The sequence below is a fragment of the Mauremys mutica genome, chromosome 12 (assembly GCF_020497125.1).
Source record: "Mauremys mutica isolate MM-2020 ecotype Southern chromosome 12, ASM2049712v1, whole genome shotgun sequence".
NCBI lineage: Eukaryota > Metazoa > Chordata > Testudines > Geoemydidae > Mauremys > Mauremys mutica.
Window position 1 is genome coordinate 5,089,916 of NC_059083.1, and position 27,935 is coordinate 5,117,850.

General features: G+C 63.3%; 3 protein-coding genes across 3 annotated transcripts; 2 read left to right on the top strand and 1 right to left on the bottom strand.

Annotated features, from left to right (window-relative positions):
• Positions 1-2,710: 2,710 nt before the first annotated feature.
• On the top strand, positions 2,711-6,318 carry LOC123345599 (protein Bouncer-like). The gene is made up of 3 exons (XM_044982584.1): positions 2,711-3,018; positions 5,295-5,408; positions 5,589-6,318. The coding sequence occupies exons 1-3, from the start codon at positions 2,967-2,969 to the stop codon at positions 5,795-5,797; spliced, it is 375 nt and encodes a 124-aa protein (XP_044838519.1). The 5' UTR covers positions 2,711-2,966; the 3' UTR covers positions 5,798-6,318.
• Positions 6,319-9,570: 3,252 nt separating this feature from the next.
• Positions 9,571-13,951, bottom strand: LOC123345826 (lymphocyte antigen 6 complex locus protein G6f-like). Its single transcript, XM_044982883.1, has 7 exons — positions 13,897-13,951; positions 12,848-13,147; positions 11,992-12,297; positions 11,319-11,466; positions 11,072-11,109; positions 10,802-10,861; positions 9,571-9,765 (listed from the first exon to the last, which is right to left on the bottom strand). The coding sequence occupies exons 1-7, from the start codon at positions 13,949-13,951 to the stop codon at positions 9,737-9,739; spliced, it is 936 nt and encodes a 311-aa protein (XP_044838818.1). The 3' UTR covers positions 9,571-9,736.
• A 1,087-nt stretch (positions 13,952-15,038) lies between these two features.
• LOC123345567 (phosphatidylserine lipase ABHD16A-like) lies at positions 15,039-27,248 on the top strand. The gene is made up of 20 exons (XM_044982543.1): positions 15,039-15,261; positions 17,841-17,897; positions 18,464-18,530; positions 18,992-19,078; positions 19,266-19,351; positions 19,912-19,985; positions 20,142-20,246; positions 20,955-21,069; positions 21,241-21,342; positions 22,161-22,224; positions 22,879-22,928; positions 23,078-23,201; positions 23,366-23,470; positions 24,464-24,527; positions 25,101-25,157; positions 25,391-25,453; positions 25,547-25,623; positions 25,743-25,841; positions 26,152-26,198; positions 26,984-27,248. Exons 1-20 carry the CDS (start codon positions 15,139-15,141, stop codon positions 27,065-27,067), a joined length of 1,650 nt encoding a protein of 549 aa, XP_044838478.1. The 5' UTR covers positions 15,039-15,138; the 3' UTR covers positions 27,068-27,248.
• The last annotated feature ends 687 nt before the right edge of the window (positions 27,249-27,935 follow it).

A 27,935-nucleotide genomic window follows, 5' to 3' on the forward strand; every position in this document is an offset into this window, starting at 1 on the left:
TTCCCACCCAGCCCCAGGGCAGGGACTGGCTGGGTCAGGGGGGCGGGGAATGGGGCAGGGGCCTGTCCCCTCTGGGGGGCGCTGGCTCCCACCCAGCCCCAGGGCAGGGACTGGCTGGCTCAGGGGGGTGGGGCATGGGGCCCAGGGCCTGTCCCCTCTAGGGGGCGCCAGCTCCCCTTGGCCCCAGGGCAGGGACTGGCTGGCTCAGGGGGGCAGGGAATGGGGCAGGGGCCTGTCCCCTCGAGGGCACAAGCCCAAAACATACCTTGTATTGCAGCTCCTGGGTTCTAGTTCTAATGTGGGACAGCAGTGGGATCTAGTGGCTTAGCACAGAGGGGGCTGGGAGCCCGGACTCCTGGGTTCTATGCAGCTCAGGGAGGGGAGGGGGGAGCCCGTCCTCCACAGATCTCCCCCCCCCGCCTCGCTGAGTCTGGTCTGGGTGTGTCGGCTGGGGCGGGGCAGGGGGATGACACAAGGGAAGTGGCTATGACTGATCCTGTGCTGGTTTCGCCTGGCCGGGGGCGGGGGGGGAACCGCGGGTGGCTCATCGCAGCCTGGGAAACCCGGTGCCGGCCGGCCTGTCACATGCACGTGGGAGAGACCCCACAGCCCCCTGGTACGCCCCCAGCTCTGCCCCCCCATGCCCCCAGCTCCGCCGGTGCCCCTCACTCCCGACCCGCAGCCCCCTGGTACCCCCCCAGCTCTGCCCCCCCACGCCCCCAGCTCTGCCGGTGCCCCTCACTCCCGACCCGCAGCCCCCTGGTACCCCCCCAGCTCTGCCCCCCACGCCCCCAGCTCTGCCGGTGCCCCTCACTCCCGACCCGCCGCCCCCTGGTACCCCCCAGCTCTGCCCCCCACGCCCCCAGCTCTGCCGGTGCCCCTCACTCCCGACCCGCAGCCCCCTGGTACCCCCCCAGCTCTGCCCCCCACGCCCCCAGCTCTGCCGCTGCCCCTCACTCCCGACCCGCAGCCCCCTGGTACCCCCCAGCTCTGCCCCCCACACCCCCAGCTCTGCCGGTGCCCCTCACTCCCGACCCGCAGCCCCCTGGTACCCCCCCGCTCTGCCCCCCACACCCCCAGCTCTGCCGGTGCCCCTCACTCCCGACCCGCAGCCCCCTGGTACCCCCCAGCTCTGCCCCCCACACCCCCAGCTCTGCCGGTGCCCCTCACTCCCGACCCGCAGCCCCCTGGTACCCCCCAGCTCTGCCCCCCACACCCCAAGATCTTGCGTTTCCGGTCACTCCAGTCGTGCAGCCCCCTGGTACCCCCCAGCTCTGCCCCCCACACCCCCAGCTCTGCCGGTGCCTCTCACTCCCGACCCGCAATCCCCGGGTTCCCCCCAGCTCTGCCGGTGCCCCTCACTCCCGACCCGCAGCCCCCTGGTACCCCCCAGCTCTGCCCCCCACACCCCCAGCTCTGCCGGTGCCCCTCACTCCCGACCCGCAGCCCCCTGGTACCCCCCAGCTCTGCCCCCCACACCCCCAGCTCTGCCGGTGCCCCTCACTCCCGACCCACAGCCCCCTGGTACCCCCCAGCGCTGCCCCCCACACCTCCAGCACTGCCGGTGCCCCTCACTCCCGACCCACAGGCCCCTGGTACCCCCAGTGTTGCCATGGAGATGGCCGGTCATCCCCATGTTGTTGTCGTGGCGATGCTGCCAGGTGCCTTATGACCCACATGGAGTTCCATGACCTATGACCTCTCTGGCGTTGCCACGGTGGGGACCTGCGACCTCTTGAGTGTCGCCATGGTGTTAACCTGGCTACGATGAGCACCATACGGTTGCCATAGTGATGACCTCATGTAGCCCATGACCTCCTTGACCTCATGTGTCCTGTGACCCCACTTGGCCTTTGAACTCTTTGGCTGTGTGACCTCTGACCCCCCTGGGTGTTGCCATGGCTCTGACCCCATGTGGCTGATCACCCCCTTGAGCTGACCTCCCATGACGTATGATCTCGTCGGCATTGCCATGGCGCTGACACCGTGTGTCCCATGATGCCTTGTGTTTCATCAGGGCGGGGACCTCCCCCACCTCCTGACCTCTCACATGGTGCCCACGATGATGTCATTGTGGCTGTGACCTCATGGGGGTCCGGCTCCTCCCACCTGTGACATCATGGCTCCCCTCCGCCATGCTTCAGCCACTAGCCCCCAGACCCCTCCCAGAGCCGGGGAGAGAACCCAGGAGTCCTGGCTCCCAGCCCCCCCTGCTCTATCCACTAGACCCCACTCCCCTCCCAGAGCTGGGAGAGAACCCAGGAGTCCTGGCTCCTGCCCTCCCTGCTCTAACCACTAGACCCCACTCCCCTCCCAGAGCTGGGAGTCAGTTGTCAGTGTGGGTGTGTTTCTCTATTTGTTTACCTATTTATCCCTGTTTGTGTCTTTCTACCGGTTACTCTGTGTGTGTGTAGTTGGGTCGTAGCTGGGGCATGTGTGTGTGTGTGGCTGGGTTGTAGCTGGGGGGTGTAGCTGGGGTGGTGGGTGTGTCTGTGTGTAGCTAGGGTGTTTGTGGGTGTGTAACTGGGTTTTGTGTGTGTGTAGCTGGGTGGATGTAGTTGGCATGTAGATGGGGCATGTCTCAGTGTCTGTGTGTGTGTGTGTGTGTAACTGGAGGGTGTAGCTGGTGTGTGTGTAGCTGGGTGGATGTAGTTGGCATGTAGATGGGGCATGTCTCTGTGTGTGTGTGTAGCTGGGTTGTGTGTTTGCGTGTTTACACCTAGTCTCCTTGCATTGCCGTCTCTCTCTGACTCACTAACCGGCTGCCTATTTTTATACCCCTCGGCGATCATGTGGCCTGCCCCCCTTTGCAGCTGTCCCTGGCACCAGGCCCCTGCCACACCCATGTGTGTGTGTGTGTGTTGGTGCCAATGTGTATATATATAACGGCACAGATCACAACCCGACTGACTCTCCTCCGACCGCCCAGCCCAAGGACTGTCTGATCTTCCACCCCCTCGACGACCATGGGCAAAGTCCTCCTTCTGTGCCTGGCCGTGCTGAGCTTTGTCGGGATCGGTAAGCCCCAGCCCTGCCCCACACAACCCCCCCCCCAACTCCCTCTCCCCCCCTAGGAAAATCTCCCGGGACCCGCCGTCTTTGCCAGGTTCCCTTCCGAGCCCTGGGGGGAAATTTTGCCACTCAACAAACCAAATTGGGGAGAGTGGGGCGGGAGTGGCTCTGAACAGTGCTGTTCGGAAATGGGGAGGCCCTCTCCCCCTTTGGGCCTGCGGTTCAACCCCCTAAGTGTCCCCCCGGCCATGGGGCTCAGAGGGGCTCGCGGGTTTTAGGGCTTACACCTCTGCTGTCTGGTGGCAAATTGGCAAAGATTCACCCCACCGCTGCCACCAATCTGGAGCTGGGAGCACCCCACCCCACCCCCGACTTTCCTGCTAGCCCCCAAGTCTGCCCACTTCCCAGCCCCCCCTCGCTGGCAGATGGTCCCCCAAACTCATGGCTTTTCCTGAGGCCCCGGGATGTAGCCAGAACCCCCCCCACACACACACACACACACGCACACTCGCATTTTCTGTGGGAAACTGCACCCCCTATTTTCTATTCCCCCCCCCAGGTCATGCCCCGCCCAACAGACTCACCCGCAACCCCGATTAAACCTGCCTTTAAAAACTGTCCCACCCACCTGGATGTTGCACTCCCAGGAGGGGGAGTTTAGTAGGATTTGGGTGGGGGGGCAGGCTGGGAGCCAGGACTCCTGGGTTCTCTCCATGCTCTGGGAGGGGAGTGGGATCTACTGGTTAGAGCAGAGGGAGCTGGGAGTCAGGACTCCTGGGTCCTCTCCCAGCTCTGGGAGGGGAGTGGAGGCTGGTGGCTTAGAGTAGGGAGGGGCTGGGAGCCAGGACTCCTGGGTTCTCTCCCAGCTCTGGGAGGGGAGTGGGGGCTAGTGGTTAGAGCAGAGGGAGCTGGGATCCAGGACTCCTGGGTTCTCTCCCAGCTCTGGGAGGGGAGTGGGGGCTAGTGGTTAGAGCAGAGGGAGCTGGGAGCCAGGACTCCTGGGTTCTCTCCCAGCTCTGGGAGGGCAGTGGGGGTTAGTGGTTAGAGCAGAGGGAGCTGGGATCCAGGACTCCTGGGTTCTCTCCATGGCTCTGGGAGAGGAGTGGGGGTCTAGTGGTTAGATCATGGGGGGGGCGGGGAGCCTGGACCCCTGAGTTCTCTCCCCGGCTCTAGCAGTGGGGTGGGGTGTAGTGGTTAAACCAGGGAGGGGAGGGGGCTGGAAGCCTGGACTCCTGGGTTCTTTTCCAGCAGACGACTCCCTTTCTTCATCCTACAGTTTGGAAATGGGTCGGGGGGGGGGGCTGTTTTCCTGCTTCCTCGCCAGTCCGGGGGGCACACGAAGCTCTGCTCCGCGGATCGGCGCCAGCCCCAGCCCGGCTTCCCCCCCCCCCCATTTCCCGGCCAAGGGGGCAGCTGGGAGGTGTCTCGCCCTCGGCCGGCTCAGGCAGGGCGCTGGCCGGAGCCGGGGGGACCCAGAGCCCAGTGGGCGAGGGAATTGCTGGGCAGCGGCCACACGCCCGCCTGACACACGGGGAAGGCATTTGGATTTGGTTTGGCCTTGAGTCCAATTTTCCAGGCTGGGTTGTTTTTTCCCGTGGTTTGAAATCTCGTTTGCCAAAACCCGCCTAGCTTTTCACGGATGCGTTTTGTGTGCTGTTGTCCTTGTGCGTCCACCCAGCTTTGTGGCGTGTGTGCCGCCCCGGTTCTCTGCGGCGCGTCCCCACGGGTTTGTGTGTGTGACGCCCTGTTTGGCGTGCCCGTGTTTGTGGGCCCTTCTGTTTTGTGTGTGCTGGGGGGGGGTTACGGGCCCACATTTGTGTTATGTGGGTGTGGCCTTCTCGGTGTGTTTTTGCAGGTGCCTTTGTGGTTGGTTTACAGCTGTGGATTTTGTGTGTTTGTGTCATGTTTTGGATGTCTGTTGTGTGTACCTGTGCCGCTTCCAATGTTTTGTGTGTGTGTGTGTGTGTGTGTGCATCGCTTTGTAAGGCTAGTCCAGTGTTTGTGTGGTGTGCAGCATTGCGCTTGGGTGTTGTCTGTGTCTATACAACTGTGTTGTTGTGCGTCTCAGTGTTTTTGTGTAACCCCTGTGTGCTGGGTGAAAGTCACTGGAGCACCAAGCTCAGGATGCGTGTGAATTCCAGATTCGAGCTGTTTTTAAAGGGGCAGAACTAAATATCCATCCCACTTCTGCCACCAATGCTAGTGAATCTGGTCATTGCGCCCTCCCCGAAAGCCCCAAAAGGAGAGAGACTTGGTCTCACCCGTCCTCTCTCTGTTCCCAGGAGCGGCCCTGCAGTGCCTGAAATGCGACTTCACCATATTTGGCATCCCCTGCCACACCACCACCGTCACCTGCCAGGACAACCAGCTCTGCGCCACCATCCGGGGCCGTGCAGGTAACACCCCTCCCTCCTTGCCAGCTCCCTCTTCCGGTTCCTTGTCCTCTCTCCTCTTCCGCTTCTCTCGTGTCCCCTCGTTCTCCGGCCCTCTGCATTTCTCTCTGTCTCGTTCCCTCATTTTCTCTCCCTCTCCATTTGTCGGTCTCTCATTCCCTCTCTCTCGCTCTCTGCCCCCAGCCGGCCACAAGCTGATCATGAAGAAGAACTGCGTTGACAAGGGGAAATGCCACACCAACGACAACTCGACCTTCGCCGGCATCACCTACAGCACCTCCTACGAGTGCTGCAATGGCGAATTCTGCAACTCGGCTGCGGGCGCCGGGGCCCAGCTCTCCCTGGCCGCAGGCCTGGCCGTGCTGGGGGCCTGGCTCGCCCGGGGCCTCTAATCCCTGCTCCGCAAGCCGGGAGGCAAGAGGAAATCATTTCTGTTGGGGGGGCAAAAAAAATCCAGCCTGGCCTTGCCTTTAAATAGCCCCGCCCCTTTTCTTCTTAAAGGGGCGCTTGTTAGCCAGAGGTGAGACCCGATCTTTGGCCTTTTCTTGGTCGTCTTCAATCATTATAACCCGGGGACGAGGGGGCAAGACCCTTGGGGTCTGTCCGGAGAAGGAAAATGGATCCCCCTTTCTTTCGTGGTGGCCCCCCGAACGTTTTCACTCTTTGGTTCTGTTTCTTCTTGCCAAGTCTCACTCTCGGTCTGATAAGCTACTGATTGCTGCAGCCTCCAGCCCCCAAACCCGCCCCAGCTGGCACGCTGCCAGTTTTGTATACCCCCCCCCCAAAAAAAAACAGGCGAGCAGCTGATTTCCCCACCTGTCCCCGCTGGCTCCCGATGACACGGGACTGTCAATGAGGGAGCTGCGGCCTGCGGACAAATGCACCTTTAAGAACCAGGTGCTGCGGCACCATCCCCTGCCTTGAGCCCCCTCGCCGCAGTTGGCAGTGCCCCATTGGTGGCAGAGGTGGGATCCACAGGGGCTGCAGCTGAGGTCAGACGCTCTGGCTCCAGCTGTCCAGGCCTCTGCATTCCTCCCTCTGCCTCCCCCCCGCCCCAAACATCTGGCCCCAATTGTTGCCATTGGCTGCATCTCTCATGCTCACTGGCACTACAGACATCTGGCGCCAGATGTTCACTGCCTTCCGCGCCAGCCCCGCCCGCACCTGGCCCCACGTCTTCGCCCGGCTGCAGGGCTGGTGTCGGGGCAATGGGGGGGGCTCTGCTCTTCATCCCGATGCCCACAGAGCTTGGGCAGGGGCTGGGGGGGCGGGAGTGTTGTATTGACCCCACACACTGGCACAGCAGCTTGGTGCTGCCCCCTGCTGGCGCGAGCAGGATCAGCGCCGCAGCTTTCTCTGCTCATGTCCTGAAACGCGTCCAGAATAAATCCTGTCTCGCTCCGAGCGCTGGAGGCTGTGACTTTCTTCCCGACCGCAGCCCCGTTACCCCGGTCCTGTCCCCCCCCAGCCCTGCCGGTGCCCCTCACTCCCAACCTGCAGCCCCCTGGTACCCCGGTCCTGTCCCCCCCCAGCCCTGCCGGTGCCCCTCACTCCCGACCTGCCCCCCACAGCTCTGCCGGTGCCCCTCACTCCCGACCTGCAGCCCCCTGGTACCCCGGTCCTGTCCCCACCCAGCCCTGCTGGTGCCCCTCACTCCCGACCTGCCCCCCCAGCCCTGCCGGTGCCCCTCACTCCCGACCTGCCCCCCACAGCTCTGCCAGTGCCCCTCACTCCTGACCCGCAGCCCCCTGCTACCCCGGTCCTGTCCCCACCCAGCTCTGCCGGTGCCCCTCACTCCCGACCTGCAGCCCCCTGGTACCCCGGTCCTGTCCCCACCCAGTTCTGCCGGTGCCCCTCACTCCCGACCTGCAGCCCCCTGGTACCCCGGTCCTGTCCCCACCCAGCCCTGCTGGTGCCCCTCACTCCCGACCCGCAGCCCCTGCCAGCCCAGCCCTGGGCTCCCCCCAGCTCTCTGAAATCCCCTGTGGGTCGGAGCTGGGACACACAAGGCCTGTGGCTGGGCCGTGACTCAGAGCTCGGTTGTTGTGTTGTTCGCACTGGGCGTGTGTCGGGGGAACAGAAATTCCCCGTGCTGCACACGGGTTAGCGCCCGGAGCCGGGCGTGAGCAGACAGGCTGGGAGCTCGGCGGCAGGTGGGGCTGGGTGGTGGGGCTGAGATTGTGGAGCCAGGCGCGGAGACACTGTGTGCCTGTGTACCAGGGAATCTGTGCTGGGTGTGCTGTGAAATTGTGCACCAGGACACAGTGAGGTTGTGTTGTGTGTGGTGTGTATCTGTTCTCCTGAAACGCATCCAGAATAAATCCTGTCTTGGCGCCGATCGCCAGTGGTTGTGACTTTGTTCCTGATCCGCAGCCCCCTAGGGGCGTCGGGGGGGCAGGGCGCAGTGTAGTTGTGTGTGGGGGCGTGCACAGTGTGTGTGTGCGGAGCAGGGCACAGTGCAGTTGTGTTCTGTTGCTGTGTCTGTCACAGGTGCGGGGGGGGTTGTGTGGGTGTGATTGGGTCTAGCGGTGTAAGTGTGTGTGTAATTGTGTTGTATGTAGCTGGGTAGTTACGGTGGGGGGGGTGTTATTGTGTAAATGTGCGTTTCTGTGTGTGTGTGTGTGTGATCTCTGTGTGTGTGTGTGTGTGTGTGTGATTCTGTGTGTGTGTGTGTGTCTCTGTGTGTGTGTGATTCTCTGCGTGTGTGTGTGTGTGTCTGTGTGTGTGATTCTCTGTGTGCGTGTGACTATGTTGAGCGAAGAGCGACAGGGAATCACCGAACTGGGGGACTGGGCCACCAACCGGCAGGTGAAATTCAACGTTGAGAACCGCGACGTGACGCCCGGGGAAACACACTCCCAGCTGCACACAGACCACGGCGGGGGCTGACCGCGGCTCCCGCTCCAGGCCGATCCCGGCGTCGCCGGGCCGGGTTCTCCGAGCTCAGCCGCCCCGTGCGCAGCGGGGGCAGGAAAGCGACCGGCGCGGTGCGGAGCACCAGGAAAGGGAGCGAGACTAGGACGGCAAATCTCACGGTGCCCCGAGATAAATCCCGGGGCCGCCCCCGCCTGGAGGCCTGGGTGCCACGTGGTCGCCCCGTCGCCACGACGATCCATTGGGATTGGAAAAGGGTCAGACCTGCCGGGGGGTCTGGGCCGGCTGCCGTGCGGGGAGCGAGGACTAAAACTCTTCAGCTGGGCAGAGACACGACTGGGGGGAGGCTGGAGTCTGTACAATCCCGCCGGGTGTGGAGACGGGGAATCCGGAAGGGATGTTTACCCCTCAGAACACCCCGTGAAAGGACCAGGCAGCAGGTTTCACACAAACACAAGGCAGTATTTGTCCACCCAACGCACTGTTAACCTGGGGGACTCCTCGCCAGAGGGGGCTGTGAAGGCCACGACTAGAACGGGGTTCAGAGGGGAGCTGGAGAGATTCCTGGAGGACGGGTCCATCGGTGGCTAGTAGCCAGGCCGGGCAGGGATGGTGGCCCCGGCCTCTGTTTGCCAGGAACTGGGAATGGGCGACGGGGGGGTCATTGGACACCTGGCACCTGTGGGGCACCTGGCACTGGCCACTGTCGGACACGGGGCTGGATGGACCTTTGGTCTGACGCAGTCTGGCCGCTCTTATGTTCTTATGTTCTCTGTGGGTGTGTTTGTGTGGTGTGTGATTGTGTTATTGTGGGAGATTCCCTGTGGGTGTGATTGTGTTATGGGTTTTGTGTGTGTGTGTGTCTGGTTTTCTGTGTGTACAACTGTGTTATTGTGTCTGTGTCTGTTCCTGTGGGGGAGGGAGGGTCTGTGGGGATTATGTTATTGTGTGCATGTGTGTGGTTGTTACTGTGTCTGGTTTTCTCTGTGTGTGTGTGTATGAGATTGTGAGACTGTGCGTGCAGTTGTGCTTGGGTGGGTGGGCGGGTGTGGTTTTGGTAGGGAGTGGGCGTGTGTGTGGTTGTGTGTGTGCATTTGTGATCGCGTCGGGTTGTGTTTGTGCGGCTGTGGTTGGCTGTGTGTGGTTGTGTGTTCTCTCTCTCAGCCCCACACTCCCGTCACAAACTCTGCTCTGTTCTCCTTTATTCTCTGCTCCAAACCCCCCCCCCCCCGGCAACCGCCCCGTCCCCATCTGTCACCCCAGCCCCCCTGGGGGTGGGGAAGGTGGGGGGCCGGACGCCTGGGTTCCTCTTCCCCTTGGAAAGCCCCTGGTGGCGCGGGGAGCCTCCGACCCCGCCCTGCGGGGGGCGCTGGGTGTTGACACGCGGCTTGGCCCCGCCCAGACCCCGGCACAGGCCTCGAGGGGCGGCGGTCGCTCCACAGGGGCCGACGGGGCTATCACAGCTGGGCAGGATCGGCGCCCCCTGCTGGGGTGACAGGAGCCCACAGTCACCCCGGAAACGGGGCTGGCTCAGGGGGGTGGGGAACGGGGCAGGGGTCTGTCCCCACTAGGGGGCACCAGCTCCCATCCGGCCCCAGGGCAGGGACTGGCTGGCTCAGGGGGGTGGGGAACGGGGCAGGGGTCTGTCCCCACTAGGGGGCACCAGCTCCCATCCGGCCCCAGGGCAGGGACTGGCTGGCTCAGGGGGGTGGGGAACGGGGCAGGGGCCTGTCCCCACTAGGGGGCACCAGCTCCCATCCGGCCCCAGGGCAGGGACTGGCTGGCTCAGGGGGGTGGGGAATGGGGCAGGGGCCTGTACCCTCTAGGGGGCACCAGCTCTCATCCGGCCCCAGGGCGGGGACTGGCTGGCTCAGGGGGGTGGGGAACGGGGCAGGGGTCTGTCCCCTCTAGGGGGCACCAGCTCCCATCAGGCCCCAGGGCAGGGACTGGCTGGCTCAGGGGGGTGGGGAATGGGGCAGGGGCCTGTCCCCACTAGGGGGCACCAGCTCCCATCCGGCCCCAGGGCAGGGACTGGCTGGCTCAGGGGGGTGGGGAACGGGGCAGGGGTCTGTCCCCTCTAGGGGGCGCTGGCTCCCATCTGGCCCCAGGGCGGGGACTGGCTGGCTCAGGAGGGCGGGGAATGGGGCGGGGGCCTGTCCCCCCCAGGGGGCGCCGGCTCCCACCTGGCCCCAGGGCAGGGACTGGCTGGCTCAGGGGGGCGGGGAATGGGGCGGGGGCCTGTCCCCCCCAGGGGGCGCCGGCTCCCACCTGGCCCCAGGGCAGGGACTGGCTGGCTCAGGGGGGCGGGGAATGGGGCAGGGGCCTGTCCCCCCCAGGGGGCGCCAGCTCCCACCTGGCCCCAGGGCAGGGACTGGCTGGCTCAGGGGGGCGGGGAATGGGGCGGGGGCCTGTCCCCCCCAGGGGGCGCCGGCTCCCCCCGGCCCCAGGGCAGGGACCGGCTGGCTCAGGGGGGCGGGGAATGGGGCAGGGGCCTGTCCCCCCCAGGGGGCGCCGGCTCCCACCTGCGTATCCCAGCCCCACGTTCTCATAAAGCTGCGCCAGGGATTTGGGTCCGGGAGGATCTGGAACAGGAGACAGGAGAGAAACCGCATGAGAACTGATGGCAGCTCCTGGGGTGGGGGCAGAGAAATCCCTCCCCCCCCCCCCCCCCCGCCCAGGCCCTTGAGTGAAGGCGGACACAGCCCTGCTCCCCCCCCACAGTGGGGCAGGGCGAACGCTGGCTGCTGCCCCTCGCCCCAGCGGGCCCCACAGATCCGCAGTGGGGCACCTACCTGGCTGGGTGTGCGCGGGAGGGTCGCCCAGGTGTGACCTGCAGAGAGGGAATTGGGGGACGAGTGAGCAGGGGGCCTCCCTTCTGAGCCGCAGGGATGGGACCCAGGAGTCCTGGTGCCCACCCCCGCCCCGCTCTAACCACTAGCCTCCCCTCCCAGAGCCGGGCAGAGAACCCAGGAGTCCTGGCTCCCAGCCCCCCTGCTCTCACCCACCAGCCCCCACTCCCCTCCCCCCGCCAGTACTTGCCTCTGGGCCGGCCGCTCTCGCCGCCACAGCGCCGCCCCCAAGGCGAGGAGGAGCAGGAACTCCAGCGCCGCGCACACGGCCAGCGGGATCCAGGCGGAGCTACAGGCGGGTCCCCCCACGTTGGGGGCGGGCGGGTCCTTCACTGCTCCTAGCGCCCAGGGAAAACACAAGGGGTGAGTGAGGAACAGAACCCAGGAGTCCAGGCTTCCAGCCCCCCCTGCTCTAACCACTAAACCCCACTCCCCTACCAGAGCTGGGGAGAGAACCCAGGAGTCCTGGCTCCCAGCCCCCCCTGCTCTAACCACTAAACCCCCCTCCCCTCCCAGAGCTGGGGAGAGACCCCAGGAGTCCTGGCTCCCAGCCCCCCCTGCTCTAACCACTAAACCCCACTCCCCTCCCAGAGCTGGGGAGAGAACCCAGGAGTCCTGGCTCCCAGCCCCCCCTGCTCTAACCACTAAACCCCCCTCCCCTCCCAGAGCTGGGGAGAGACCCCAGGAGTCCTGGCTCCCAGCCCCCCCTGCTCTAACCACTAAACCCCACTCCCCTCCCAGAGCTGGGGAGAGAACCCAGGAGTCCTGGCTCCCAGCCCCCTCCCCCCCCCGCTCTAACCACTAGACCCCCCTCTCCCCCAGTCCCTGCCCAGAGAACCCCGGCGTCCTGGCCCCGTCCCTACCAGGGAGGTCGAAGGAGACCTGCAAGCTGTTCAGCTCACACTTGACCCGTCTTTTCTTCTTCCTGGCCCCCAGGTCGCTCCTGTTCCAGCAGGCCTGGAGCAGCGCCGCCCGCGAGCTCGACAAGACGAGCTGCCAGCCCTGCCCGCCGGTGTCCTGCGCCCGCTGCCCGCCGGTGCTCTGCACCCGCTGCTCGCCGACCCACCATGTCACCTCCGGCTCCGTCAGCGCCTGCCGGTCCCAGATCGCGCAGGAGAACTGGTGGCAGGTCATGTTGGTCTGGCCGGTCGTCAGCACCGTCTGGGTCCCTGCAGGGGACCGTTTGGCAATGGGGCACGGGGCCTGGCCCCATGGCAGGCAGGGAGTGGCTGGCTCAGGGGGGCAGGGAATGGGGCACAGGGCCTGGCCCCTCTTGGGGGCGCCAGCTCCCACCCAGCCCCAGGGCAGGGACTGGCTGGCTCAAGGGGGTGGGGAATGGGGCAGGGGTCTGTCCCCTCTCGGGGGCGCCGGCTCCCATCTGGCCCCAGGGCAGGGACTGGCTGGCTCAGGGGGGCAGGAAATGGGGCAGGGGCCTGGCCCCTCTTGGGGGCACCAGCTCCCACCCAGCCCCAGGGCAGGGACTGGCTGGCTCGGGGGCGGGGAATGGGGCAGGGGCCTGTCCCCTCTAGGGGGCGCCGGCTCCCACCCGGCCCCAGGGCAGGGACTGGCTGGCTCAGGGGGGCAGGAAATGGGGCAGGGGCCTGTCCCCTCTCGGGGGCGCCGGCTCCCCCCGGCCCCAGGGCAGGAACTGGCTGGCTCAGGGGGGTGGGGAATGGGGCAGGGGCCTGTCCCCTCTAGGGGTCGCCGGACGCGACCCACCTGTGACAACATACAGGCGGTAGGTGTGGCCGTTGGCTCCCGGCGCCGAACACCAGTAGGTCCCCGTGTCCCCGTCCTCAGCCCCCCGCAGGTACAGGGAGTGGTTGGGGAACACGGAGAGCCGCTCCCTGGCCACTGCCTCCTTCTTCAGGGCCTGACCCGCCGCGACCCGGAATAACAGCACCGACGAGGACACAGGATCACCGATATTGTAGGACCACGTCACCTCTTCCGTGCCCGAGGGACGCTCGCCCAGGCCACAAGGGAACAGCCGGTCCTGCCCCTTCTGGATGTAGACATCTGCGGGAGAGGGGGAGTCACAGGGGTTAGATTTCCTGTCACTGAGATGCAGCCGCCTCTGGGGTGGGGCGGCTGTTTACACAGGGACCCCTCACCGGGCGCTGAGATGCAGCCACCTCTGGGGTGGGGCGGCTGTTTACACAGGGACCCCTCACCGGGCGCTGAGATGCAGCCGCCTCTGGGGTGGGGCGGCTGTTTACACAGGGCCCCCTCACCGGGCGCTGAGATGCAGCCGCCTCTGGGGTGGGGCGGCTGTTTACACAGGGACCCCTCACCGGGCGCTGAGATGCAGCCACCTCTGGGGTGGGGCGGCTGTTTACACAGGGACCCCTCACCGGGCGCTGAGATGCAGCCGCCTCTGGGGTGGGGCGGCTGTTTACACAGGGCCCCCTCACCGGGCGCTGAGATGCAGCCGCCTCTGGGGTGGGGCGGCTGTTTACACAGGGACCCCTCACCGGGCGCTGAGATGCAGCCGCCTCTGGGGTGGGGCGGCTGTTTACACAGGGCCCCCTCACCGGGCGCTGAGATGCAGCCGCCTCTGGGGTGGGGCGGCTGTTTACACAGGGCCCCCTCACCGGGCGCTGAGATGCAGCCGCCTCTGGGGTGGGGCGGCTGTTTACACAGGGCCCCCTCACCGGGCGCTGAGATGCAGCCGCCTCTGGGGTGGAGCGGCTGTTTACACAGGGACCCCTCACCGGGCACTGAGATGCAGCCGCCTCTGGGGTGGACAATAAAAAGCAGTTTTTTACCTTCCTCTCTGGTGAGTCGCAGCTGGAGAAGGAGTAAGATCCAGACGGGGGTCATGATGCCCCGAACACCAGGGTCCTTCAGTGGGGCACCACCTTGGGGCTCTATCTCCAAGACCCAAGGAGGAAGCGACCGAAATAGAGCCGGACGTAGCTGTCTCCGGAGTGACTTGGGGGTTTGGTGGCCGGCTTATCAGGGACGCACAGCAGCAGCAGCAGAGGAGTGGGAAGGGGGCGTGAGAGAGAGGGAAAGGGGACTGCTGTGATCCACCCCAGAGGTGGCTGCATCTCAGCGCCGGGGGAGGGAATCCCTGTATAAACAGCTGCCCCACCCCAGAGACAGTCGCACGTCAGCACGGCAAAATGTCCACCGTGAACCCTCTTTGGCGCTAGAAAAATTGGTGCCACCAATATGGCTGCCATGTTCCGGAGATTTCCGCCTGGCGACACCAAAATCCTGAACCCGAAGCTATTGAGTGGGCATGAGCCCAACAGAGCAACACCAACATGGCCGCCAGATCTCAGTGACGCCAACCTGGCCTAGCTCCAATATGGCGACACCAACATGGCCGCCCACATCCCCAAAGAGACGCTGAGTTAGCAGGAGACCCGTAATGGCCGACGACACATCCCAGAGAAACTAACTTGGCGTAACCCCAAGATGGTGATACCAAGATGGTGACACCTCCCAGAGACGCCATCTTGGCCTAGCTCCAACATGGCGATACCAACATGGCCGCCGCGTCCCCCAACTCAGAGCTGCCAAGTTGGCACGAGACCAATACAGCCGCTCAGAAATGGCGGCTGTGTCCCCACCCCCGCGGCCAGTTGACGCCACCTCCAAAACGGCTGCCAGGCCCCCACCCAGTTGGCGTGACCCCCGCCACCCATCCCCCTATGCTGGCACCAAAATGGCTGCCCCGTTGGCATTACTCCCAACATGGCCGCCACGTCCCCACCCTGGAGGTGCCAGGCTGGTGCAACCCGGGCCGTAGTCATGGCAACACCCCCTTTCGTACCCTACCACAGGACTAAATTTGAGGGGGGAAGATGGGGGGAAATGGACGCCTGGCCCTTTAAGAGCGGGGGGGGCACGAGAAAACGGCCGCTTGGCCCTTTAAGAACCGTCTCCCAGAGGGAAGCGTTCTGAAATCCTCTGGTTAAATCTGTCCGCCCCGGGCTCCTGTAGAGAACCCGGAAGTGGAGTTTCTTTACCCCCGCCCCCCGGCTTTGGTCCGGGCCAAGATGGCGAAGCTGCTGAGCTGTGTGCTGGGGCCGCGGCTCTACCGGGTCTATCGGGACCGGGAGCCGGCCAGGCCCTCCCGAGATGGGGACGAGGCAGCCGAGGGGGCCCAGGATGGTTCTTGGGTGAGTCCGCCTCCTCCCCCCGCGGGAGACAATGGTATCGCCCGGGCTCCCGTTATCTCTATGGGGGCTTGGGCAAGACCATGGCGGGGAAAGGGGGCAGCTCCCCATTGTCCATCATGGAATGTTCTGACCCCCAGGATCTTGATATTCCTTGGGCGATACCATAATGGAACACGAGGGGGGGTTGGTCTTCTGGGCTGCTCCCCGTTATCCAGCATGGTATCCCCAGGGGATTGATACTCCTCCCTTGGGAGAGACCATTGTAGCACATGGAGGGGGGTGAGCTGAACCCTTTCCTTTCTCCAATATGGTATTGATGGGCACCCCCTTTGGGGGAGACCATTGTAGGAAATTTGGGGGGGTCACAAGGAATTGGACCTTCGTCCCCATTATCCAACGGTATCGTCCCAACCCCGTAGCTATTGATACTCCCTTGGAGAAACCATTGTAGGACATGGGGGGGGGGGTGCCACTCTCTCGCAGCTGATATGGTAGCTGCTAGCCTTTGAGGTAATGATGTTCTCACCCACTCGAGAGAGACCACTCACTAGAAAGCTGGTGGGGGACATGGCCTCTCCTAGGCTCTAGTGTATTGATATCCCAACGGGTCAGTCCACTGTGTATGGTACTTGAAGAAATCCAGTTCCCCCCATTATCCAGCATGGTATCTTCCAGGCCTGAGGGTGTTACTATCCACCTGGGACAGACTATTATAGGAAATGGGGGGAGGAGCGTATCAATGGGGCATCTTACCCCTTTCCACTATCTGATATCTCCCAACCCCCCCCCAACCATAAATATCCCCCTTACCTTGGCTCCCATTCTCACCCTGTTGCCATGACACCATCCCCCAGCAGTTGGCGTGACTCCTGTGTGTGGCCTTGCTCAAAATGGCCACCATGATGCCATCCCCAGAGGCGCCAGGTTGTCATGACTCCTGTGTGTGGCCTTGCTCAAAATGGCCACCATGATGCCATCCCCAGAGGCGCCAGGTTGTCATGACTCCTGTGTGTGGCATTGCCAAAATGGCCACTATGATGCCATCCCCCAGAGGCGCCAGGTTGTCATGACTCCTGTGTGTGGCCTTGCTCAAAATGGCCGCCATGATGCCATCCCCAGAGGCGCCAGGTTGGCATGACTTCTGTGTGTGTGGCCTTGCCAAAATGGCCACCATGACACCATCCCCAGTGGCACCAGGTTGTCATGACTCCTGTGTGTGGTATTGCCAAAATGGCCACCATGATGCCATCCCCAGAGGCGCCAGGTTGGCGTGACTCCTGTGTGTGGTATTGCCAAAATGGCCACCATGATGCCATCCCCAGAGGCGCCGTTTTGGCATGACTCCTGTGTGATCTAAACAATATGGCCCCATCCCTCAGGTTCCAAGTTGGCCTGACTGCAAAACGGCATCACCAAAGTGGCTGCTCTGTGTCTGTTGGTGGCATTAGGCATGGCCGTAGGTAACTCAGGAGGGTGGAAAACCACAGTGTTAATGAAACCTTCCTGTACCAGGCCTGAATGAACCAAAGTTATTCTATGATTGCCCAAAGCGCTTCCATGTTTGAACTCTAATCGACCTAACAGGCCAGCTGCAGAGAATGGAATGTGTAGCAGCTGGGTATCAGTGCAACCCTGGTACCAGGAGGTAATAATGAGGCCTGCTGGCTCCTGGCTAAGGGGGGGAAGATAACAAATCAAAGAAAGTAAGACAAGATAACGGGTCAGAGAAGAGTTACTAACGAGCTAGACTGGCTGTTGCCAAGTATGACTTAACCTGCTTAATGTAATTGCCACTGCATAATGTATCTGCTACATGGGAATGTGAGGTGGGGGGGAAGGGGCGCAGTGGGGGGGGGTGATAGAGACAGCTTAGCTGAAGTTAGGTATAAAAAGAGAAAAGCTGCTTGTAGCTGGGTGCTTGATTTGAGACGTGTCTGTCTCCGAGCATCCCGCTTTGAGATCTCAAATAAACTTTGTCTGCTTCTCCACCTTGGTGTGTTCATTGGCGCGAAGCACAGCGGGCAACGAACCCCTGTTGCTGTCCTCGGGCCTCTGTGCCGGCAACATGTCCACTGCAGAGGCACAAGTTTGGCCCGGTTCCAGCGTGGCGTCACCAAAACGGCTGACGCACCCCCACCCCCGCAGTGCCAGGTTGGCGTTACTCCAAAATGGCGGCTGCTGCTTCCCCCTCCCTGAGCCGCCATGTTGGTGTGTCTCCAGTATGGCCACCGCCTTGTCACTCAGGTGGCATTGGGTTGGCATGACCCCCCCCATGTGATCTCACCAAAATGGCCACCATGTCCTTCGATGGGTGGTCCAGGTTGGCGTGGTGTTGCCGCCTCTCTCGCCCCCGTGGGCCCCACATGGACTGATTCCAGCCCTATGGTACATGCCCCCTCTCCGAACCCATAACACCCTGTTGGCTCCTTGGTGGTAGGATGAGGATCTGTCTGGGTTTTCCCCCATCTAATTTGGAGGCTTAACTCCCAGAGTTTCCCACACCCTCCTGGTCACCCGAACCCCCAGAGGCTCAAAGGGGCCCCAGGGGGCTCGAAATGACGTGGGGTTTCTCCCACCAGGAGTCGTACTACCAGCCGCGGACACTGGAGAAACATGCTGACAGTATCCTGGCCTTGGTGAGTCCCCCTGCGCCTTCGGGGCTGGGTCATTCAGTGGAACCCAGGCATCCTGGCTTCCAGCCCCTGCTGTAACCACTAGACTCCACTCCCTGCACCGCATTTCCTGGTTCCTCTCACCCCCCCATAAACTGCCCCAGAGGGAAGCAATGACTCACTCTGCAGCGAAAACATGTTTGTTGCTAATCCCGTCCCACGGGCCCTGGCTGGGTTAGATACTCCGGCTCTGCAGCAGCCTGCAATCCCTGCCCTGCGGTGAACCCCACTCCCTGCCACAGCTGAGAGAGAACCCAGGAGTCCTGGCTCCCAGCCCCCCCTGCTCTAACCACTATACCCCACCTGGAGCTGGGGAGAGAACCCAGGAGTCCTGGCTCCCAGCCCCCCCTGCTCTAACCACTATACCCCACCTGGAGCTGGGGAGAGAACCCAGGAGTCCTGGCTCCCAGCCCCCCCGCTCTAACCACTGCACCCCACACCCCTGCTGGAGCTGGGGATAGAACCCAGGCATCTTGGGGGTAGGTTTTGTTGGCTGTATCATCCTACTGACCCTCTCCTGTTCCTTGCAGGCGTCGGTGCTCTGGTCTATTTCCTATTACACTTCCCCCCTGGCTATGTTCTACTTGTACCGAAAAGGTAGGGGGCGTTGCGCTGCCGGGAGCGGGGCTGGGGGGGTCAGCCAGAGGTGCTCTCCCTGGCGGTCAGGGCTGGCCCCAGGGCAGTGCTAGGGGGCGCTGTGCTGCCGGGAGCTGGGCTGGGGGTTTCAGCCGGGGGCGCCCTCCTCTGGCCCTTGCTCAATTTCCAATTCTGTCTGCCTTAAACATCCCACCCAGCAGTTATCTTTATAGCTGCGATTTCCCGTTCACTTCCTGTCCCAAAATGCAGTGGTGTCATTGGGCTACTGCCAGACCCTGCCCCACAGCTGGCTGCATCTCATGCTAAGTGAGCCATCTCAGTGCAGTGTTACATGCGGCTGTTCCCCAGTTGCTTCACCCCAGAGGTTGCTGCATCACTCCAGGCTGACCCTCCCTGGGGGCGCAGCTTGGGTGCCTGCTGAACCCTGGATAAAGGGACACCTGCCTCTCAACCCCCCGCAGGATACCTGACCATGTCGAAGGTGGTTCCTTTCTCGCACTACGCTGGGACCATGCTGCTCCTTTTGGCCGGGGTCGCCTGCCTGAGAGGTGAGGAATGGGGGCTGGTGGTTAGACTGGGGGGGGCTGGGAGCCAGGACTCCTGGGTTCTCTCCCTGGCTCTGGGAGGGGAGTGGGGGCTAGTGGTTAGAGCGGGAGAGGAGGGGCTGGGAGCCAGGACTCCTGGGTTCTTTCCCTGGATATACCAGATGTCTCTAACTTGGTGTCTTTGTTGCAGGCATCGGGCGCTGGACCAACCCCCAGTACATCCAGTTCATCACCATCCTGGAAGATAGCCACCGCATCGGCACCCCGGAAATCAAGGTGAAGGGGGTGGGGGGGACCCTGACCTCTCCCCTCGCCCCCCTCCCGCTATGCTTGGGGGGAAACAACACAGCCCTCCTTCGAGGGGGTTGTCTCCCATGATCCTCTGCAGCTGCGTCCCACCCAGCTCCCAGGACACCCTGCAGTCCGCTCCTGCCAACCCGTCACCCATGATGCTTTTCTGCCTCTGCTTCCCCCTGTGGTCTCCCAGGATGCTCAGGGGACAGCCCTGCCTGTATCTCCCAGGATGCCTTGCTGCCCACTCCCCCGGTGCCATTTCCCATCTCCCATGGTGCCTGTGGCTTCCCTCGGTGCCAGCCCGTTTCCCAGGATGCTGGCGGCCCGGCCCCTCCGCATTGTACCTCCCAGGGTGCTCGGTTCCCCACATGGCCTCCCCTCCCTCTCCATGCTGGGGTTGAGCTCACCTGCCAGAGCAGCCCCTGGCCAGCAGGGGGTGCCGACATGCTGCTCACTCTGCCGTGGGGGGTAGCTCAGCGCACCCCTCCATCGCTCTCTAGATCCGTCTCACCCTCCTTCCCCTCTCTCTCTCCTTGCTGCAGAAGAAACTCGCCAGCTATAACTTCGACTTCAGGAGCTGGCCCGTGGACTTCCGCTGGGACGAGGTCACTAGCCGGTGGGTGTGGGGAAAGAACCCAGGAGTCCTGGCTCCCCCTCCCCTCCCCCCCCGGCTCTAACCACTAGACCCCACTCCCCTCCCGGAGCCGGGGGGAGAACCCAGGCGTCCTGGCTCCCAGCCCCCGCTGTAAGCCCCTTGTTTGCTGCCCCACAGGTCGGACTCCCGGGGCATCTCGCTGCTGCGGCCGGAGCCCAAACACCGGAGCGCGGCCAACGGCTTCCTCCACGCCATCAAGAAGCTGCCCTGCCAGATCGCCAGGTAGGCTCCGCCCCTGGCACCTGGGGGAGGAGCTTCGCCGGATCCTGGGTTCCCATTGGCTGGAGGGAGGACTGCAGACTGCTTGGAGGGGTTCCTGGAAGCCGGGGAGACCCAAGGCATTATGGGAGTCACAGCATCAGCACCAGGGCATCATGGGAGATGCGGGGAAGGGCAGAGAGGACTCCTTGGTGCTGATTGGCCAGATGGTGTGGGGGAGGAACTGGAACATTGGGAGTGTCTCCTGGATGCTGGTTGGTCAGCCAGTGGAGGGGGAGGTGGCTTTGGATTGTTGATTGGCCACAGGGATGGGAGGGCATGGTGGTTCTGGAATGCTGAGAGGGAAGGATGCTCATTGGCTGAGGGCTGGTGTGTGGGGCTTGGAATGCTGGGAGGGGATCCTGGCTGCTGATTGGCTGGGGGTACAACTCGGTGGCTCCTGGTTGGTTGATGAGGTGGTAGCTTTGGGATGTTGGGAGAAGGGGTAGAATCCTGGCTTCTGATTGGCTGGAGTGCTCCTTGCTGCCTATTGGCTGAGGGTAAGTGGGACATGGGACTTTTAGGCCATTGGACCTATGTATCCCAGATCCTGATTGGCTGGGGAGGGATGTCATGTGATTTCATCCCCAAACTGACCTGGGGGGAGGCTGGGTGGATTCCCTTCCGAGGGACGGAGCCGCCCCCACCTACCGCCTCCCTCTGCCCCCCCAGCTACATCGTGGCGCACACGTTCGGGCGCAGGATGCTGTATCCCGGCTCCGTCTACCTGCTGCAGAAAGCCGTCATGCCCATGCTGCTGCAGGGCCAGGCCCGCCTGGTGGAGGAGGTGAGTCCGGGAGGCACAGGATGCAGCTGGGGGGAGAGCCCAGAAGTCCTGGTTCCCAGTCCCCCCTGATCTAACCACTAGCCCCCACTCCCCTCCCCGAGCCGGGGAGAGAACCCAGGAGTCCTGACTCTCCCGTTTAACCCCTCTCCAATCTCTCCCCCGCTGGCCCAGTACAACGGGAAACGAGCCAAGCTGTTAGCCTGCGACGGCAATGAGATTGACACGATGTTTGTGGACCGTCGGGAAAGCTCCGAGCCCCACGGCAAGAAACTGGTGAGCGTTTCTCCGCTCGGCAGCGGGGGCTCGGTCCAGCCGGGATGTGGGTCGCGCTTACGGGGTGGGGGTCTGGATCCGGAAAGCAGGGGCTCTGCGGGGACAGATCCACAGCCCAGGTGCTCCCCATGGCGATGGGGCGAACCCCGTCCTGGGAGCGGGGCGGATCGAGCAGGAGGTGGCGCAGTGCCGGGCAGACGGCTGGTGGTATAAAGTGCCAGTAATTCATAGTGAAAGAGCCGATCACAGGGCAATCGAGGCCCGTGGGCTGGAGGCAGCACAAGCTGCTTCGCACCAGCCAGTGGGGATTGGGGGGCCCCCACTTGGCACCACCAGGGGTGATTGGGGGCCTCTCCCTCGGTGTAACGCTTTCCTGTCTCCCAGCCGACAGTGTCCATAGCAGCTCTGTTCCTGGTGCTGCCTCCTTAGTGCTAAGGGGACACAGCCCAGCTGGGGTCCAAATTTGACCAGGCTTCGCACTGTGCTCATAATGCCCCCTCCTGCCAGCCACGAGGGTGGGGGAACAACTTGAAAACAGTCCCCTAGCCAAGGCCAGGACTCCCTGCGCCCGCCTGAAATGGAACTGAAGCCACGGAGTATTTTAATACTTAGGGACGACTTCCTCCCCACCAAATTGCAGCCACCTCTGGGGCAGGGCGGCTGGGGAACAGCCACATGACGATGCTGCAGCAACTTAGGATGGGCCCTGGCGGGGGCGGGATCCTGTATCTGATTTTAGGGAGGCCGAATGGACGTGCCTGAATTGAGGTTCAGCTGGGACCCTCATTGTCCCCTCTGTGTCCCCCACCCACTCTCAGGTGATCTGCTGTGAAGGCAACGCTGGATTCTATGAGGTCGGCTGCCTACCCACCCCCCTAGATGGTACGATCCAGAATCACTGGTGATCTCCCCCCCTTTCCACTTTGGTAGAATCCAATCCCTTTGGCAGGAATGGGGCACAGCTCTGCTTGGACCAGTCCACTTGTATGCATGGGGGGGGCACTGCTTTTGGACCAATCTACCTGCTCTGGATGGGGGTGAAGGCTGGGGTGTCTCTCTTTGGATTAGTCCATTCCTGTGCTTTGGGATAGGGAGTTGGGGTGAAGGCCCTTTGGACCCACCCACTTTTTTTGTATGTGGGGAGACAGGTTAGGGCAGCCCCATTTGGGCCAATCCACTTTTCCTTGGGATGCTCCTGGTTGGACTAACCCATATCGCTGTGCAGGATCAGGGGGCAGGAATCAGGTAACCTTTCTTTGGCCCAGTCCATTTCTCTGCATGGGATGGGGGTTCATTGGGAAGGATCCATTTCTATTTGGGAAGAGGATTGGGGCCACCACCCTTCTGTTTGCCCTGGGCACTCCAGTTTGGGGGACATGGGTTGTCCTAAACTCCAGGATACCAGGGGTGAGTTGTGCCCCCCCCATACTCAGCAGTGGAACTGCCCATCAGCTCCCCACACATTGTTGCAACCGAGGTTCTGTCCCTGCTGCGCTTGGCCCCACGTTAACCCCCCTCCCTGCTTCTCCCTCCCAGCCGGCTACTCGGTGCTCGGATGGAACCACCCCGGCTTCGCTGGCAGCACGGTGAGTCCCAGGGTCCCCAGGGGTGGGAGAGAACCCAGGAGTCCAGGCTCCCAGCCCCCATGCTCTAACCACTAGACCCCCCTCCCCTCCCAGAGCTGGGGAGAGAACCCAGGAATCTGGGCTCCCAACACCCCCGCTCTCCCCCGCAGGGCATCCCCCTGCCGCAGAACGAGGCCAACGCCATGGACGTGGTGATGCAATACGCCATCCACCGGCTGGGCTTCCTGCCCGAGGACATCGTGGTGTACGCCTGGTCCATCGGGGGCTTCACAGGTACCGGGGGGAGCGGGGAGGGGGGTAGGAGCTATGGGGCTAGGTTGGGGGGGGAGGGACCATATACAGGGGGAGGGTCGGAACGGGGGACAGATCCAAGCGCTGCCCCAGGCAGGGGGCTGATCACCCCCACCCCACCGCCGCTGACGCCCTCTCTCCTGCAGCCACGTGGGCGGCCATGTCGTACCCGGACATCAGCGCCCTGGTGCTGGACGCCTCCTTCGACGACCTGGTCCCCCTGGCGCTCAAGGTCATGCCAGAGAGCTGCAGTAAGTGACTCCCCTCTTCCCCTCTGCCCGTGTGGTTCAGCCCTTTTACACCCCCCCCCTTCCCCTCTGCCCGTGTGGTTCAGTCCTTCCCCCTCCTCACCCCACCCATGTGGTTCGGCCCCTGGCCTCAGACACATGGACTAGTCTGAGAACCCACCGGCCTATCCCATCTCACAGGTCCCCCACTTTCCGACCCCCCAGCAGGTCATATGACCCCACCCAGCCACTCAAAATTCCCCCCTGAGCCATGACATTCTGGAGCGTCCCATGTGGGGCGGCGGTAGGGGTGGGCAAACCCAATTGGCTGCAGAAACGGAGGACGCTTCCATTATCAGCGGGTAGGCGGGGGTTAGCTTCCTCTCCCCGGTGAGAGGTTCCATTACCCATTTGTGCGGGGGATTAATTTCCTCCCCCTGTGGAAAATGGGTCAGTCCACTGTTAATACAACCCCCCCTGTTGCAACCAGTGTTCGATCCTGCACCTGCCGCGAGGCGTGAACCGGGTCGCACCTGCCTGGTGGCACAATGTGGGGCTAGATGGCGCCGATCTCTCCAGCAGGCAGGGTGGCCTAGTGGATAGAGCGTTGCACTCCGGGACCCGGGGTTTATTTCCGGCTTTCCCTGGCCTGCTGGGTGACGTCACCATTCCGTGACTCAGTTTCCCTATCTGTAAAATGGAGCTGATGGGGACTGGCCTCCTTCAGAAAGCTCTTTGAGACCCTGGAAATGGGCTGTGGAAGACCTCCCGGGCTGTGTCGCCTGCCGCGAGTTAGCCAGCGCCGGTACCGTGTCACCGTTGCAACCGATGTTCTGCATGGCCCTAGGTAGCTTCAATCCTGCTCGTTCCTTAGAAACCTGTTTATTAAGCATGGTGGTGACGAAACTCCCCCGGGTGTTGACGAAACCCCCCCGGGTGTTTCTGCGGCTGGGGCGTACTTGACTCTCAACGATGTTGTTTTTGAGTTCTAATTCCTCTGAAACCTGCGTGTCCTAGGAGGGCTGGTCACCAGGACGGTGAGGCAATACCTGAACTTGAACAACGGCGAGCAGCTTTGCAGGTACAAAGGGAAACTGAGGCGCGGAGGGCTGGGGAAAGTTGAGCCCTGACGAATGTCGGGTTCGCAGGGTGGCGCTCTGCAGGCGTTGGGCTCGGAAAAACCCAGCCCCAGGCAACGGGGTGTGGGTGTGAAACCCGATCTCTGGGCCCAGGCCTGCTAAACCTTACTGATAACGTGGCAGGCAGTTCCACAGGTCATTTCATGCATATTCCTGGCTAAATCCTTTCTTCCCCTAATCCCGCCAAACTCATATCCTGCGGCAGCTGGCTCCATAGCCCAGTGAAAGCCAATGGGGACGTCTAAATCTCTCCCTCTGTCCTGGCCTCTAGTATCAAGTGGCAGGTTGATCAGGACAATATCATGGGGTGGGGAGTTCTGCAGGTTAACGTTATCCCTTCTTGAACCCATCCACAATCTTGGCCCTCAGGACTAACCCTCGGGACTACTTGCCGCTGGTGAAGTCTCTCCTCTTGGACGGGGGAGGGGGTGTTAATTCACTGTCGCCCCCGCACCCACCCCACCCGGACATGCGGCCTTGCTTGGGAGTTTATTTCTCTCTCTTTGGTTCCCAAGATACCAGGGGCCCGTGTTGCTGGTCAGAAGAACGAAGGATGAAATTATCACAACCACGTGAGTGAGGGATGTGGGGGTCTAGTGGTTAGAGCGGGAGGAGACGGAGGCGGGAGCCAGGATTCCTGGGTTCCATCCCCGACACAGGGAGGGAAGTGGGGTCTAGTGGGTTTAGGGGAGTGGATTCTGGCGTTCTAGTGTGCCATATAAAGAATTCAGAGAACCATCAAACTCATGTCAGTGAAGAGTCTGGAAAATACCCTTAACTCTGCCCCCTGTTTGATGTGCCGCAGGGTCCCGGAAGATATCATGTCAAACAGGGGGAATGACCTGCTGCTGAAACTCCTCCAGCACCGGTGAGTTGGGGGAGCCCAGGGCTGGGATCGCAGGGGGCTGCGGGTTGGGAGTGAGGGGCACCAGCGTGTCTAACCCCCATCCCCCTGTTCCAGGTACCCCAAGGTGATGGCCGAGGAGGGGGTGCGAGTCGTCCGGGAATGGCTAGAAGCTTCTAATGCTGTGGAGGAAGGTAAATGCTGTAACCCGCCAGCCCCCACTCCCCTCCCAGAGCCGGGGAGAGAACCCAGGCGTCCTGCCCCTCCCCCCCCCCCACCACCTCAGCCCGCTCTAACCGGCCCCTCCCCGCAGCCTCCGTGTACAGCTCCTACGAGGTGGACGAGGACTGGTGCCTGTCCGTGCTGAGCTCCTACCAGGCCGAGCGTGGCGGCCGCTTCCCCTGGAGCGTGGGTGAGTGTGGGGCAGCCGTGGGGGCGGCCGGTGGGATGCCGGGGCCGCAGCTCGGGCCAATCAGCTCGGCACGGGCGGGAGGATCGCTGGGCTGAGAACCGGCCCGCGCGGGTGCTGGGGATGGGCCCATAGGGGGTGGCTGGGGCGGGGCTCGTTTGGGGGGGTCTCCATCCAGGGGGTGGCTGGGTGGATAGTTGTAGTGGCAGCGGCCAATGGGGTTGTTGTGTGGGGGGGAGGGGGTTGGAGGGGAATCAGCCTGGGGGGTGGGGGTCGGTCTCTGCCTGACCTTTGACTTTCTGCCTTCCCCCAGGGGAGGACATGACGCCCGAGGGGCGACGGCAGCTGGCCCTGTTCCTGGTGAGTGCACCCCGATAGCCCCTCCCTCCCGGGGGGGGGGGGGCCTGGAGCCAGGACGCCTGGGTTCTCTCCCCGGCTCTGGGCGGGGGCGTGGGGGTTAGGGGTTAGAGTGGGGGGGGGGGGCTGGGAGCCAGGACTCCTGGGTTCTCTCCCTGGCTCTGGGAGGGGAGTGGGGGTTAGTGGTTAGAGTGGGGGGTGGGGGCTGGGAGCCAGGACTCCTGGGTTCTCTCCCCGGCTCTGGGAGGGGAGTGGGGGTTAGTGGTTAGAGTGGGGGGTGGGGGCTGGGAGCCAGGACTCCTGGGTTCTCTCCCTGGCTCTGGGAGGGAAGTGGGGGTTAGTGGTTAGAGTGGGGGGTGGGGGCTAGGAGCCAGGACTCCTGGGTTCTCTCCCCGGCTCTGGGAGGGGAGTGGGGGTTAGTGGTTAGAGTGGGGGGTGGGGGCTGGGAGCCAGGACTCCTGGGTTCTCTCCCTGGCTCTGGGAGGGAAGTGGGGGTTAGTGGTTAGAGTGGGGGGTGGGGGCTGGGAGCCAGGACTCCTGGGTTCTCTCCCTGGCTCTGGGAGGGGAGCGGGGGCTGGTGGTTAGAGTGGGGGGTGGGGGCTAGGAGCCAGGACTCCTGGGTTCTCTCCCCGGCTCTGGGAGGGGAGTGGGGGTTAGTGGTTAGAGTGGGGGGTGGGGGCTGGGAGCCTGGACTCCTGGGTTCTCTCCCCGGCTAGTGGCCACAGCAGGGGCTGGGGCGTCCCTCCCTGCCCCCATCACTGATTCCCTCCCTCTTCTCTGCCCCCCAGGCCCGGAAGCACCTGCGGAACTTCGAGGCGACACACTGCACCCCACTGCCCCCCCCGGCCTTCCGTTTGCCCTGGCACTTGTAGCCGGGGGCCCCCCGTCATGCCCATCGATTGCACTGACACCCCCCCCCCGTCGGTCTGTTTTATATGGAGCCGGGTGCCCCCTCCCTGCTGTGTGTGACCCCCCCCCACCCCCGCCTGCCGCACGCTGTAAATCCGCCCCCACCCCCAAACCCGGGGGCCCCCCGAGCTGCAGAAATGAACAGTAAAGAAGGTATTTTTTGTACTTCGGGTCTGTGTGTCTGCGGCGATGCAGCCAGCTCTGGGGGGCAGCCCCCCGTGCCTGGATCCTCAGCCCGGCCAGCAGGGGGCCCTGACCCACTGTGGCTCCGCTTTCCTCCAGCAGGGGGCAGCCCCTCGTTCCCAGGCCTGGGGGGGGGGGGTGGCTCTGGCGCCCCGGGGTGGGCGGAGACAGGGAGAGGTCGGTGCCTAACGTTCAGCGCGGCCGTGGGGGGGCCTGGGGAACTCCCAGCTACCGGACGTGGGGCCAGATGCTCTCCCAGGGCGGCTGGGCCTGTGCCATGGGGCCTCTGCTCCGCTATGGGTGCTGAGCCCCCTCCGCCGGGGGACGCCCACTGACGCCCCTCGTTAGCCGGCGGAGCTGCCTCCCGCGCCAAGGCCTTAATTAACCTGTGGGCACCTGAGCACCAGGCTCTGATCACACCAGGCTCCCCTGTGATGGGTCGTTAACCTGGGGAACTCGCTGCCACTGGCCGCAGCCTGGGATTAGAACCCCGCCGGCGTCAGCGCTGGTCTCCGGAGACGGGCGGGCGCCTCGTTCGCCTCCCCACAATCAAAAGACGGGCTCCCGGGGCAGCTGTCAGAACTCGCTGCCTCTGTCAGCAGGGCAGGAGCAGGGGGGGCAGCTCAGTGGGGGGGCGTCCGCAGGCAC

Coding starts and splice junctions, on each gene's coding strand:
- LOC123345599 (XM_044982584.1), top strand. CDS start 2,967: ATGGGCAAAGTCCTCCTTCTGTGCCTGGCCGTGCTGAGCTTTGTCGGG. Junction 3,019..5,294: donor GCTGAGCTTTGTCGGGATCG/GTAAGCCCCAGC, acceptor CTCTGTTCCCAG/GAGCGGCCCTGCAGTGCCTG. Junction 5,409..5,588: donor CACCATCCGGGGCCGTGCAG/GTAACACCCCTC, acceptor CTCTGCCCCCAG/CCGGCCACAAGCTGATCATG.
- LOC123345567 (XM_044982543.1), top strand. CDS start 15,139: ATGGCGAAGCTGCTGAGCTGTGTGCTGGGGCCGCGGCTCTACCGGGTC. Junction 21,343..22,160: donor AGCCCCACGGCAAGAAACTG/GTGAGCGTTTCT, acceptor ACCCACTCTCAG/GTGATCTGCTGTGAAGGCAA. Junction 25,454..25,546: donor CTGAAACTCCTCCAGCACCG/GTGAGTTGGGGG, acceptor CCCCTGTTCCAG/GTACCCCAAGGTGATGGCCG.
- LOC123345826 (XM_044982883.1), bottom strand. CDS start 13,951: ATGACCCCCGTCTGGATCTTACTCCTTCTCCAGCTGCGACTCACCAGA. Junction 12,298..12,847: donor CCGCCTGTATGTTGTCACAG/GTGGGTCGCGTC, acceptor GGTCCCCTGCAG/GGACCCAGACGGTGCTGACG. Junction 10,862..11,071: donor TCCCGCGCACACCCAGCCAG/GTAGGTGCCCCA, acceptor CTCCTGTTCCAG/ATCCTCCCGGACCCAAATCC.